The following is a 14896-nucleotide window of genomic DNA, read 5'->3' on the forward strand; positions in this document are numbered from 1 at the left end:
AATAAAACACAAATTATAGTGTTTATAAAGTAAATTTAGAATCTACTAATTTATTTTTATTATATTTGTAATCTAATAATGAATTAAATCGAAAAATTACTCATATTTTCAAATTTCGTTCGTTATGTAACTTTCGATAAACACTGTATATCAAATTTCATTATTTCTTCTTCTTTTTTATTACTATATATCAGAACTACCAAATTTTATCCCGACAACTTTCAGACTATTTACCTATGTTTGGTTACGTGACTCATTAGTCTAGTAGTGAAATTTTCTTCTTCTCTTTTTAGTTTTGGCGCGTAAATTTAAACGTAATAGTTTGATACTTTATTCGATTATTACGATGAAAAAACCTTTTTGTAGTTACAGGGTGATAAATAAAACACGTTTTTAGCAAGAATAACTCTAATCAACAAAATTATAAATATGTAAAAATTTTTTAAATGCCCAGTTAATGTAAAATACTGCAAAATTCAATTTTTTTTTACTAAAATACATCTGTCGTATATTAAATAACAAAAAAAAAACATTTTACTACAATCAACAATAAAAACATTCGTTAAATTGGCAATTGAAAACTTCACATCACACCTACAGGGTGTCCAAAACAATTGGATTGATAATTAGTTGTTTATTCTCGATATACGCGGTGATTCATAAAAAAATGTAAAAGTTTAATGATGCATTAACCACAATAATCGTTTTTTTATTCTCAATTGCCAATTTATTACGTCTTATATAAATTGAACACTATTTCGAGAACGCTTTAGGTACACTTTCCTTTGTCTTGGACATAGTACTAGTGCCGAGGAGGAGCGGACAGTACTTTCGACCGAACTGAATGTCTTTGATATTCTTCAAAAGATCGAAGTTTATTAATTCAGTTACTACGGAATCCTGCCTGTCAAATAAATAGAAAAAAAACGAAATTTCAACGATTTTTTTAACTAAATTAACCTAAAATGCGAATTAAATCAACAAATAATGAGAAAAATGCGAATTATTGAAGAAGATAAACGACTCACTTGTAATCCGGATGTTCTGTAACAAATTTTCTAATCCACGACGCTGTCGTCAGTATTTCACCCGAAGCCCGCCTCTGTATGAACTTCATATATTGTTGAATAGTACAATGAGTATCGGCATCGACGTCCATACTACTCAAATATTTATTTATCAAAGGTATGAGCCCGGGAAATTCCCCTTCCTGAAAGAGATTAACCTTTTCTCACACCCTTAACGAAAAAAAAAAAACTTATTACGTCCCTGTTCAAAAAGAACCAATAACGCAACTAAGGGTCCATTTTTGTAGCGCTAGGAACGAATTATAGAAAAAGATGAAGAAATTCCATAAAAGAAATGTTAAATTTAATAAAAAACATGAAGAAATATCAAAATTATGGAAAATATGTTAAAATTTGAGGTTATAATAAAAAAAATTGAAGAATCAATACTAAAAAAAGAAGATTTATTGACAGTTGACGCCCGAGAAATTCCCTTTTTTGGAAAAGTTCAAATTTTTTATGCACCCTTTAGGAAAAAACGAAATGGATACGTCCCTGTTCAAATAATATGAAATTTTACAATTTACGGTCCATTTCAGCAACTCGAGGAATTAATTTTGAAAGAGAACAAAGAAATTTCATGAAAGAAACGAACAATTTAATAAAAAACATGGAAAAATATGAAAAATTTCAAAATATGTTAAAAATTGAGGTTATGATGAAAAAAATCGAAAAAAGGATATTGAAAAAAAATTTATTGACAGTTGACGAGAAATTGCCTTTTCTGGAAGAAATCAAATATTTTATGCACCCGTTTAGGTAAAAACAAAATGGATACGGCCCTGTTCAAAAACCCGAAGAATTAATTGTAAAAGAAAAAGAAGAAATTCCACAAAAGAAACGTAAAATTTGAAAAAAAAAATATGAAAAATATATTAAAAAGTGAGGTTATGATGAAAAAATTGATAAATCGATACTAAAAAAAGAAGATTTATGACAGTTGAAAGATAAAATTTTTTTATGTATCCTTTAGGTAAAAACATAATGGATACGGCCCTGTTCAAAAACCCGAAGAATTAATTGTAAAAGAAATAGAAGAAATTCCACAAAAGAAACGTAAAATTTGGAAAAAAAAAAACAAAAAATATGAAAAATATATTAAAAAGTGAGGTTATAATGGAAAAATTGATAAATCGATACTAAAAAAAGAAGATTTATGACAATTTAAGTCCGGGAAATTTCCCTCTTTGAAAAAGATCAAATTTTTTGTGCACCGTTTAGATAAAAACAAAATGGATACGCCCCTGTTCAAAAACAACAAATTTCACAACTTATTTTTGCAACCCGAAGAATTAATTGTAAAAGAAAAAGAAGAAATTCCACAAAAGAAACGTAAAATTTAATAAAAAATATCAAAAATATATTAAAAAGTGAGGTTATAATGGAAAAATTGATAAACCGATACTAAAAAAAGAAGATTTATGACAATTTAAGTCCGGGAAATTTCCCTCTTTGAAAAAGATCAAATTTTTTGTGCACCGTTTAGATAAAAACAAAATGGATACGCCCCTGTTCAAAAACAACAAATTTCACAACTTATTTTTGCAACCCGAAGAATTAATTGTAAAAGAAAAAGAAGAAATTCCACAAAAGACACGTAAAATTTAATAAAAAATATCAAAAATATATTAAAAAGTGAGGTTATAATGGAAAAATTGATAAACCGATACTAAAAAAAGAAGATTTATGACAATTTAAGTCCGGGAAATTTCCCTCTTTGAAAAAGATCAAATTTTTTGTGCACCGTTTAGATAAAAACAAAATGGATACGCCCCTGTTCAAAAACAACAAATTTCACAACTTATTTTTGCAACCCGAAGAATTAATTGTAAAAGAAAAAGAAGAAATTCCACAAAAGAAACGTAAAATTTAATAAAAAATATCAAAAATATATTAAAAAGTGAGGTTATAATGGAAAAATTGATAAACCGATACTAAAAAAAGAAGATTTATTGACAGTTGACGCCCGAGAAATTCCCTTTTTTTGGAGAAATCAAATATTTTATGCACCCATTTAGGAAGAAACAAAATGGATACGGACCTGTTCAAAAACCCGAAGAAACGTAAAATTTGAAAAAAAAAACATGAAGAAAAATCAAAAACATGTTAAAAAGTGAAGTTATAACAAAAAAATTAAATAATCGATATAAAAAAAATGAAAATTTATGATTAGGGTCTATTTTTGAATAATTTTCTGGTAAAAACTCGACAAAATCCAAAAAAAAAATCAATTTAACCACAATTTAACTTTTCTATAACACCAATTTATATATATATAAAAAAAATCGTCTTAATGACATAATTTCAAACACGAAAATTATATATATATATATATATATATATATATATATATATATATATATATATATATATATATATATATATATATAAAAATTACTCACTTTTCCATTAAAAATTTCATTAATAGTCATCAGAACAAACATATCACAGTCAGTATTCGTTCCCGATTTACAACACTCGTTCGCCTCCGGTGGACTCACGTGCGTCGTAATATCTCTCCTAAACCAAAATTTTTCTTCCCTAGCAGCGTTCCTCTTCTGAGCATTTTGCATATTTTCATCCACCTAAATACGTAACATCTCAATAACAACACCTGCCGTTCCCGAAATAAACACTTACCTTGCTAATAGGTATCAAGAAATTCAATTGATACGATAAAATAACTCTTGTTAGCAACACGACGAAACACACGATCGCCGCATTTTCAAAATCGGTAATTTGAGCTTCACAAGGCCTAAACTCGACCCTCCATCCAATCGTTGAATTCGGAGGTGGCGGTTTAAATCTCATCGTTTGCCAATTCGTAGATTGAATATTCTAACAAAAAGAATATTAACCTCCAAAAAAATCCACTTCATTTCAACGAAAAAAACAAACAAAAACACTAATCACGATTTACAACAAGTATAAAAATATAAATAAAACCAAACTAACCTCAAAATGATCAGTATCTTCGTCATCGTTCTGATAAATCTTCTCGGAGAATAACGATACCGTATCTCTAATAAAGAGATGGGCGATATGACCAGCCAATAACGGATCTATACCGTTATCGATTAACTTTTTATAATCATCCTCATTGTACAAAAGCGGTATATCGTTGTATTTTTCACCTTGAGGTGATAAATAACTATCGATCGAATCGTATCGAGATTTTTTTATAACGAATTTATTTTCTTTCAACGGTTTCAATCCCCTTTCTTCTTCCGTTCGACAATCGACCGAACCCGATATAACGTTCCAACGACAATCGATGTCTGTTATGAAACCTCGATGTAATGGCGACGCCGCCGTGAAAGCCAACTGGAAATTCGAAATTTATTTCGAATAAATTGATTATTTTTCGAAATACAGGGTATAATAAATATATTAAATTCGTTTAAACACACTATTTACACTAGATCAACACTTAAATAATTAAAATGTCAAATTGGTTATCGATACACGCGTTCTATAGTGTAAACAATGCGTTCGATATGATTACCACAAGCAGTTCTATTTTAATCCAATAAAACACGGGAGTGCTGACGTCACTCACCGCCATTGGTAGCTTATATAAAACAATATGGCGGCCGTAACGTCACGCTCCGGTTGTCTATTCAATATTGTATACAAGGTGATTTGAAAATGATTTTAAAAATTCAAATCAATTACCATAATGGGACATAACGGTGTTAACTGGTCGTATAAAGTTCTGGCTTCGGTGATATTACAAGCTTGGAAAGTTAATTGTAAACAACAGCATCCCATTCCGAATCCCATAGCGTCTAAATAGACGTGATCCGGCAAAGCTGCTTTACTACGTTTGTAAGAATCGTCTATTGGAATTTTTGTATTTTTATCTCTGTAAACTGAAAGAACTAACCTCAGTTAGCAGTTAACAACGTTATAATCAGTCAGAAAAAAAAATATTTTTTAATGTGTGATGATTCATAATATTTCCAATACCATCAATATGTTGAAAGGAATTTATGTATATGCTACGTTGCCAAGCTTAATGTCACTTCCGAAATATATTGGAAATGAATTAAACGAAATTTGTTGTAATGTTAATTAGTATTTTTAATAAATTTCCAGATTAATATTATTTATCAAAAACGTGTTATAATCGATCAGAATTTCCTTCGTTATCAACATTTTATACTGATAACTGATTTAGAAAAAAAAATATCATTTCTCGTAGATTAGAAATTTTGTTGCAATTAAATATGATGATAAATCAACTTTATACTGTATATTAATCATTTAAAATAATATAGTTTCATTAAATTCCACAAAAAATAATAATAAACACTTTGTGTATACAAAATGAATCTGGCAACAGCGCAAACAGTTAAAATGATAGACGGTAAAATCAGCTGGTTACTCTTAATCGAATTTAACGAAGGAAAAAGGTTGCGCATTATTAAACTAACAAGTGACAGGAAGATGTTGTCATATTTCTTTTTTTACGGCTGTAAACTATAAAATTTCAAATCATATCATATTTTCTATAAAAATTTTCACATAAAATAATTAAATGATATTTCTAATATAAATTATTCATACATTAAATCAACAATTATATTTAGATATACTTACTTGGTAGATTTATCGCTACATTTTCCCCCCTTCTCATCCTTATATTTCTGGATAAATTTATAAACCTCGGATGACCGGGATAAATGGCTTCGTCTGGGAAAAATAGCGATCTAGTGGCTCCCCTATCGGGAGTCGGTGTTGTGGAGGGATAAGTAAAATCATCGCAACCTAATCTGGGAAAAATGCAGTTACATTTCAAAAAATAAAAATTTGATTATGACATGATACAACTACAACAAATCCCACGGAATTGTAAATGATTTCGAAATAGTTAGAGAGAGAGAGAGACAGAGCGTCTACTTAATCGCCATGGTCATAAAATATCATTTAACTCAACAAAGTTGTCAGATTTTCTTGGAAAAAATCCGTAAAGATAATTTATAAATAAGTTTTCTAATATTTTCGATTCGTGTCGGAAAAATGATTAGAAAAAAATTAAAAAAGTTTCTGGAAGTAGAAATTTATTATTAGTGGAATTATTTACAAAAAAAATTTCTTGCGTGGACTCTACAAATAACACTAATATAACCTAACCTACAAATACTCATAAATAAATATTTATTACGTATTACAGTTATCTATTTTTTGCAATATAAACTCGCACGAACCGTAATTATTCGAATTTTTTACAAAACTACAAATTAAAAATCCATGTTGTCATGTTTGCAAATATTCAAAATTGATTGATTGAAAATCGCAAATAAACTCTCATTTTCATAATATTGGCAACGTTGCGATAATTGCGTTCCCAAGCTGTGTTCCGAGGGTCACAAATATCTCATAGCAACTATGCTTATACGACATATAATGAGATTGTAACGTTGCCATGTTTATAAATTCAATATTGATATATTAGAAAATTTTAACTTTCTTTGCATACGTAAAAAAATGTTTCGATTAAAAAAAAATTTCATATTTACATAATAAGAAATAACTATCATTGTGGGATTTAAAGTATAACTGTGGAATTTAGATATTCAAATCAGATAGTAGAACTGGCAATGACGCTTTAATCTAAATAGGCGGGAATCTTTAGTAGTGGAACTGAATATCTGGTATAAACCAATTTTTTATAACTAAACCGTGATCAATATCATTACGTAAAGGACATATTATTAAATTGTATTGTAATAAAGTTTTTTTTTAATGAAGATGATTCAGCATTTCCTCTAAACTTTGTACATTATAAATAATTGTTGGTTACGTGAACAACTAACCTATAAAAAAGTGTCTAGTCATGATATTAATCTGTGATAACTAACGTTTATACAGGGATTAGTTTTAAAATTATTTCACTTTCACGGTAAGTAAAAATAAGAAATTATCTCAACAGATTCCTATTGGAGGCATTATATTTAGATTTCTTGACGTAATTACTTTTTAATTATTTCAAAATGAATATAAAAGAATTTATATATATATTTTTGTAACCTAATTACTAATCTATAACTGGAACCTATTAAAAAACATGTAGTTTACGATTATAATGAATTGCTTATTTTCGATACAGACTAGCATTGTTTGTACTTCGTTTATCTGACTTCTATTATGTTTGATATTGATTTAATTTTATATTATTACCACGAATTCATGATCAAATTATCTATTTTTATCAATATTAATGATTATATCAAAAAAAAAAAAAATGATTAATGGAATATATTTATACTTGAAAATTATGCAACTATATTCAAATTTTCCCGCTTCAAATCCAGTCTTACAAAGACGGTTCTAATTGAAAATGCATTATATCCAATTTAGTGGTTGAATAATTTGTAAGCCGAGGCCATTAAAAATACAATATGGTTTCGAGTGAATTGTCAATAATATAGGTTTTAAAAAATTATTATCGGGTTAATAGAAAAACTATACAGGCATAATAAATTTAAAGTAATAATAATAATTTTTATATGTACAATTTTTAACCAAAAAACAACGGAGTTGTTAAGAGAATCTAACAAAATCGTCATTTTCAGTAACGATCAGCTGATAAGTGATCTATCTGATCTGATTATCTTTCAGACATAATATACTTGACGTTGTATGAGAGCTACAATCTTGAATCCAATCATGAAAAACGCATGTCTTTGCTTGATTCGGTTTCAAATATTTTGATTTCACTAAGGCTGATGATAAAACAGTTTATTTATTTTCTAATTAAAAAAATGTATCTTAATACTAATTGGTAAACAAATATTATTAAATTTAAATTACACAGTGTATGTTTATGTATTAATATGAAAGCAAATATTTCAAGTGAATCAAGCTAAGACATGCAGTTGGTTATGGTGATAATCAAAATGGTGGCAGGCATGCTTGAATCATAAAAATTGCATAAATCGATTTTCCCTGTATTGATTTAAAAAGTCTGTGGAACAGTTGTAAACATGTATATATAGCAGACATTGAGGAAATACATATATACAAGGTGTTTTTGAACTATGTTAATTTATTATAGAAATAGCAAATTTTTTTCCATTTTAAATAAAAATTTACACACAATTGAAGCCAAAGAACAAGTCAAGGTAAATCGAATTTTGATTTTAACTTTTCCAAAGATATAATTAAATATTATACGCCATATATTAAAACTAAGATGGCGATAAAACACAAACTGAATGAAAAATAAAGTCCTATTACCATATTTTTTGATCTAATTAGGGTATTTGATACAGTTGATAACAATTTTAATAATAATTATCAATAATATCGACTGAGAGTCAGTTTTATAAGATATATCACAAGATAACCAACAATGATCGAAATTCATGATAAATATAATGATTTAATTAGAAAGGTTATCACTAATAATATTTTCAAAACACGATTTAATTTAATTTTAGACGATCATTTTATTATTAAAAAATTTTGTCATTGACTCATTGACACCAGATAAGTTCTCGCTGGAGATCGTGATCATGTTCTGTCATCAGATTCATACGCAGTTTGGAATTATGCTTCGGGATTAAAAATTCTTCGTTCTTGGAGTACACTTTCTAATTCTGAACTCATTCTGAATGTATCATCGTGCGTGTGCGGGAATTTTCATTATACAAAACATTTTTATGATGTTTACTTTGAACTAACCTCCAATCAATGGGTTTTTTTATGTACTCGTAATTGAAATGGCGTTATGTAGGTCACAGAACATAAGAATGTCAAACTGGTGATTCATAAAACGTTCGAACATATTCGAACTAAACTTTTTTCCCTAGCGTTTTGAAACTTGACGATTTAAGATGGCGCTCCAGTCGAAATTATACCACGTGACTTCATTTGACGCTGAACAAAACATGCGCATTTGAAACATTCAAAATATATTCAGAATTATTAGAATATCCAATAGACAAATTACTTAACAATTTTTACATGGTTATACATTTAAATTTGCTCGTTTTTTTTTATATCAGAGTAGATTTATTGGGTTTTGACATTTCATAATGACATTTTGTACAAAAACATGTTTTATCGTGTCATAAATTACTGTTAGAATGCATAAATTTTTGTAATCCAACAGTCGGATTAAAAGTTTTTTATTATTAGATCCTTAATACAGGAAAATTGTAATACAAAGAAATATTACAGGGAAAACTTCAATTTAATTAAAATGTAAATGAGTTTAATGTGAATAATGTCGGCCTATAATGGAAGTTAATAATTTTTTCTTCTGTTATAAAAAAACTTCCAAATATACTTTAGCAACTCCCTAGAATTGCACTCAAAATGGCACCAAAATGATGGAGTTGTCTTTACATTGCAAATTATTTTGATTAATGCAAAATGACCTTTATAAGAAGCCTTATTCTTTATAATATAAGTAATTTTGTACATTAAAAACATGGATTTAGTTTGTTATATTTAAATCACTATTTTAAAATAATTTTTTTGAAGCATATATACGATTTTTTCAATTAAATATTTTTGAGCATAGGTGTAACTTACTTTGTTGTATAAAATCACTAAAACTCGCATTTAATAGCTTAAAAACGTAATAAAAAAATTAATATTTAGTACTAATTAAATAATATCTACAAGAATTTAAACATATTATGCAATATTATATAATTTATCAAAAAATACTTCTACTATTATTATTTATTAAAAAAATATAAAGTACTAACCTTGGAAAGCTTGTTATACTCATAATAGTTTCATCAGGATTTAGTAATTCCGTAACTTCCTTTCTTCTATTCCTCATATTGGCTTCTACAATGTTAAAATGTGCTAATAGACCCCCATAAGGTTGTCCTGGAGTACCTTCTATCATGTAAGCACCGAATTCAGGCCTCCATAGGGATTTAACACCAGTAGGATCATCAATTTCTTTTTGATTAAGTATTGTAAGTAATTCAGTACTTCGCAAACAAACTTTCGCCTGTTTTTTATCGTCGAAAAATTTAACTATAATATATTCTACTTCATCGCCCCATTTAAGTACGTCACCTTCGCGATCTCTCAAACGTTTATATAAATTTATAAATTGAATTATACCATGTTCGCGTACGTGTTGAGCATATTTTTTTGTTTCTTCCCATGAAAGCGGACTACCTTCAGTCAAAAGACCCATGTTTTATTTACGCGAACACAACCACGACACTCGATTATAACTGTTACACGAATGTGTTTTTTAAACGAGATAATCTTTGATTTTGCGCAAATTAAATGATTATTCAACTAATGTCCAGTACATTGATATTTTCCAAACTGAAGGTCAGGTTATGAGTTGAATGGAATGTTTTGAAAGCACTGAACTGTCGGCTACATCATCAAATATTTAAGAAACTTAACATATATTCACGAGAATTATTCAATCAATCAAAAACTTAACCTTAATTAAAAGCTGTGTTAACGTGCCATTGCCGACTGTCAAATAAGAACAGTGCCGGAGGTAGGAAATATTTCACAAGCTACACAAATAAAGATTTTTATAAATTTTTTTATCAAATAGGCAGTCACATAATACGGAAATTTATTTGATATTTACAAGTGATTTTTAATATACTTTGTATTTCAAGTTTCAACAACTATTATCGGCTATTTTTTCATTATATATATTTTGTCTATGGCACTAACCTTCTAGGTAGGCAATATTTTATTGTAATAAGTGTTGCATACCTCGAGATAAATTTCTTAACCTATCACTTTTTATACCTTTTTAGGCATATTCTCATTTTTTTTAAGAATTTGTGAAATATAATCTAAATTTCATAATAGTAGTGATTGTTGCTCGATTTCTACATATTTATATATTTATTTTATTCGTTGTATATACGAGGAGTTATAGATATATTGGAAAGGTAATATGAAATGAAACAAAATGAAATTTTTTTTGTATAATTGAAATTTTCCTCATCGTAAGTCCATACATACGCACATTTATGTTGATTTTACATACATACAGACATACAGGAATTTCTTATATCTAAAAACTTGGAACTTAGAAAACTTATCGTGATGTGATCGAAAATCAAGTATGGTTAGATAATTTCCACAATATTCACATAAATTCGTCAAAATCTATTACTTATTCCAAAATGTAAACATCAGAAATTATTTATATAAAAATATTTCAACAAAATATTAATAAAAAAGGAAGAAAAAAAACCAAAAAAGTATACAAAGAATTGGAATTTGTTGAATACATTCAATCTAATAACCTAACCATACTGAATTTCGTATACTAATTCGCAATAATAATTTTTTATACCAAAATATGCACTATATTGTTGAAAAAATTCGAACTTAATTACTAATTATAAGTAATCGATACAACGTAAGTGAGTCTAAAACGAAATTTACAACTGACAAGGTCACCATTGTTAACGTGTTTATTACCCTTTCATATTCTTAAATGAAAAAAAAACGAAAAGAGAAAATAATAACCAGAATATGTTTTTCTAGTTGCCGAACTGTAAGGATACAATGAAATACAAACAACGAAGCATATTTCACCGATAACCAAATAGTAAAAGGCCAAACGGTTAATAAAGAAGATTTATGCAGGTCAGGATTAACAATATGGTAGAAAACATTAACGTAGTTCTAATAATTATAAGGAATGTGATTTAAATGATTAATATTTTGTGACAATGGTGATACAAAGACGAAACACACGAGACAATAGGAAATATACTTAAAAATATATATATATATATATAAACAACTAGGATATATTGAGCAACTTGGCATATTAAAATAGAAATTCGCCAAGTCAAAATAAAATCGTGTCAGATTTTTAAAACTGAATTGTGCGATGTAATAATATCCTTTTTTTTTCTCTCCTTGTATTCGGATATTATTTTTGTTTTGTAAAATATCTATATTTTATAAACGATTGATAAAATATGTTAATTGTTTTTTTAACAAATCTATTAAACGTGACCGGGTGAAACATTGGTTTCCACCTTCACTACAAGATGGCGTACTATCAAAACTTTCCATTTTGGTTTAAAATATCTTCAAACTTTTCTCAAATAAAACAACAAAGAAATTTATTATGAATAACATCTTATTTAAATAAATTATAATTATAACGTCTTATTTAAATAAATATTTAATTTAAATCAATAGCATTTAAAGAATTAGATGCAGATTCCATGTACAATAGATTTATTTAGTTTTGGTTCTCGTTGCTAGATGGCGCTGATTAAATATGAAATTATTTCTACTTGACATTTTATATATTTATAAATATGAAATTACGTAAGATGATTTGTAAATTAAATAGGTATTAGAAATATCTTCAATTTTGATACATTTTCTAAATAATGATGTTATAGGGAAACATATTTAAAGAAACCAAGCTTAGTAAACGACTGTGTTATTATAAAGGTTAGTATTTATTTATTTTGACAGAATCATTATATTGGTATATCAAATTATAATACCGGGTGAATCAAAATGTAATTTTGGTAAATAAATATATTAAATAAAGTATGATAATCAATTAATATATTTTATCAATTATAAATACAGTTTCTATGACATAATTATTTTATTATTAAACTATCAAGTATTTTTTTTTCTTATCTATTTCATTAAAACTACTTACCGTTCAACTATTACTAAATTTTATATATTCAATAATAATATAATAAGTATAACGTTTACAAAAGAAATAAAAGCATTTTATTTTTATACTCCAGCAATTTTTCTGTCCTTTTTCGATTAATACTTCGATTTAAAATGATGGAATTTGAAAAGAAACTGTCTTTAAACATTCTAAGGTCTAAAATAAGATTCAAAACACCATCAGACATAACCTAACCTAACCTAACTTTACCATCAGAGGGCTACTATCCAAATAGAGATGGAAATCAATTGAATTGTAATATTTTTAATAACGAAATACATTGAGGAAAGTTATTTATACGTTTATTTCAGTAAAATTTATAGTTTTAGAACCAGGGAATATAAAAAACTTAATTTTGAAAAAGAAAATGTGAAAATCGAATATTTGACGAAAAACAATCATTTTGTAGGGCGAATTTAATTTTTTTTTATATATAATGAAAAATTGATGAGTATTGCTTCGAAAAAGAAAAAAGAAGAAAAAATCGTCTCATCTCTTTTGTAAACATTTTTTTAACTACTGATTCGTTTGATTGCATCAATAGGGTTTTGTAAAAGTTAAACGTTTCGAATGGCAAATAAATTATTTTCAAATATCAACAGATCGGGTGTCCCAATAAAAATGCACGATTCGAATCATTTTCTTTTTCATAAACGGAATTTTTGTTATTTACCTCGTAAAATAAATCGTACAACTCATATTAGGACACCCTGTATCATAGGAATATGTAGTTGAGTTATAAAAGGAAAAAATACCGATTCAAGAGAAATTTTCATTTCGAATTCAACATGAAACGTATTTTCCTAATAGAATTTTGTTTTATATTGCTTTAAAAATGATAAATGATTTTTTAACTACGTAAATTTTGATTCTTTTTAGTATTCGTAGCATATTACATCTCCTAGGGCAGCTCATCTCGATAAACTCAAAACCTCATTCAAATCTTACTTTTTGAATAGCCCTCGTATTACCGCGATATGGGGTAAATCATGTGATAAAAATTTATGTACGTCATCAGTAAACGACGATGCCTGCCAACAGGTTACAGTTTTCTCCCACCAATATATTTAAATATACCAACGTAAACGATACATCTCTGAAGGATAAAAAATTGATCAAATTTATGAAATTTTGATTTCTGGTAATATAAAATCGATAAATCATTCTTTATTACTTTTTATACGACTTTAAATATCTTTGTTATAAGCTAAGTTTCTCGAAACTCCATATTACTTTCGAAGTTTGGCAACGTTGTCGAAATCCCAATTTCCACTCGGTCGATGACTTACATAAATGTTATTAAAGTCAAAGGTTTCTACAGAATATTTTATACAAAAATTGTATTTATATTTATATAATTTCTCTTGAAGGTTTTTTATTTATAAACTTTTATCAATTATCAACAAAATTGTATCTATGTACGCAATAAAAATTGTCCTATTAAAGTTTGCATATATTATATCTAAATCCCCTGTATTTACTGTGTATTTTTTGGTTCAACAACTTCAGTTGAAATAGATTTGGAATATTAAAACGACGAAAAAAGTTGCTTAAAACCCTTACATTATATAAAAAACGTAAACGAAAATACGTCAATATTAAAAAAAAATTATGTTTTGTCAAATTTCAGTCGGAGAGACACATATATTTAACAATTAGTTAACCGTGTAGGTACATATTTAACAATTCGTTAATTCTTACTTTTAAACAGTCCTTTTTCTTAAGTTTTAAGCACATTAGGGATTTTTACAACAACATATATCAAGTATTGTGGGTACTATACTCAGTAAATATATAAAATAATTTTCAAAATAACGACTTTTTGCTTTTTCTTTATCACAATTTTACCACAAAATTATATAATAAATTCTGGCAACCAACATTACATCAATGTATTGAGGTTAGTAGTATTACAAATTTGTAGTAAAAGAGATCAAAACAGTTCAGAGGGAATATATAATTTATGAATTTATTTATATATTTTGAATTTGCTTTAATAATTAATTTCATTATAAGTAATTGCGTTTTTATGTTCGTTTATATTCTAGTCCTAGAAGTGATTTGAGCTGGCAATTCTGTAGATTTCTGATTGGTTAGATCACAGCCAGTTCTACGTCACCACTTTTGACATATGATTATGTAAATTATAAACAAA

The 14896-nt window shown here is 27.2% G+C and overlaps 1 protein-coding gene and 1 long non-coding RNA gene across 3 annotated transcripts; one reads left to right on the forward strand and one right to left on the reverse strand.

Annotated features, from left to right (window-relative positions):
* Positions 1-390: 390 nt before the first annotated feature.
* LOC130891984 (glutamate--cysteine ligase) lies at positions 391-10547 on the reverse strand. Of its 2 annotated transcripts, none has more exons than XM_057797146.1 (8): positions 9791-10547; positions 5670-5842; positions 4743-4939; positions 4023-4391; positions 3708-3905; positions 3470-3652; positions 1029-1210; positions 391-904 (listed from the first exon to the last, which is right to left on the reverse strand). In XM_057797146.1, exons 1-8 carry the CDS (start codon positions 10234-10236, stop codon positions 754-756), a joined length of 1899 nt encoding a protein of 632 aa, XP_057653129.1. In that variant the 5' UTR covers positions 10237-10547; the 3' UTR covers positions 391-753. The 2 variants fall into 2 exon arrangements, with proteins under 2 accessions (XP_057653129.1, XP_057653128.1); XM_057797145.1 differs by having other exon boundaries at positions 4743-4948; positions 9791-10541.
* Positions 6828-14186, forward strand: LOC130891989 (uncharacterized). The gene is made up of 2 exons (XR_009058974.1): positions 6828-6972; positions 11571-14186. It is a non-coding gene; the product is annotated as an uncharacterized LOC130891989 (long non-coding RNA).
* Positions 14187-14896: the final 710 nt, after the last annotated feature.

Source organism: Diorhabda carinulata, chromosome 3, assembly GCF_026250575.1.
Source record: "Diorhabda carinulata isolate Delta chromosome 3, icDioCari1.1, whole genome shotgun sequence".
In the NCBI taxonomy this organism is placed as follows: Eukaryota; Metazoa; Arthropoda; class Insecta; order Coleoptera; family Chrysomelidae; genus Diorhabda; species Diorhabda carinulata.

Coding starts and splice junctions, on each gene's coding strand:
- LOC130891984 (XM_057797145.1), bottom strand. CDS start 10,236: ATGGGTCTTTTGACTGAAGGTAGTCCGCTTTCATGGGAAGAAACAAAA. Junction 5,843..9,790: donor AGTATAACAAGCTTTCCAAG/GTTAGTACTTTA, acceptor CATTTTTCCCAG/ATTAGGTTGCGATGATTTTA. Junction 1,211..3,469: donor ATGAAATTTTTAATGGAAAA/GTGAGTAATTTT, acceptor AATCTCTTTCAG/GAAGGGGAATTTCCCGGGCT.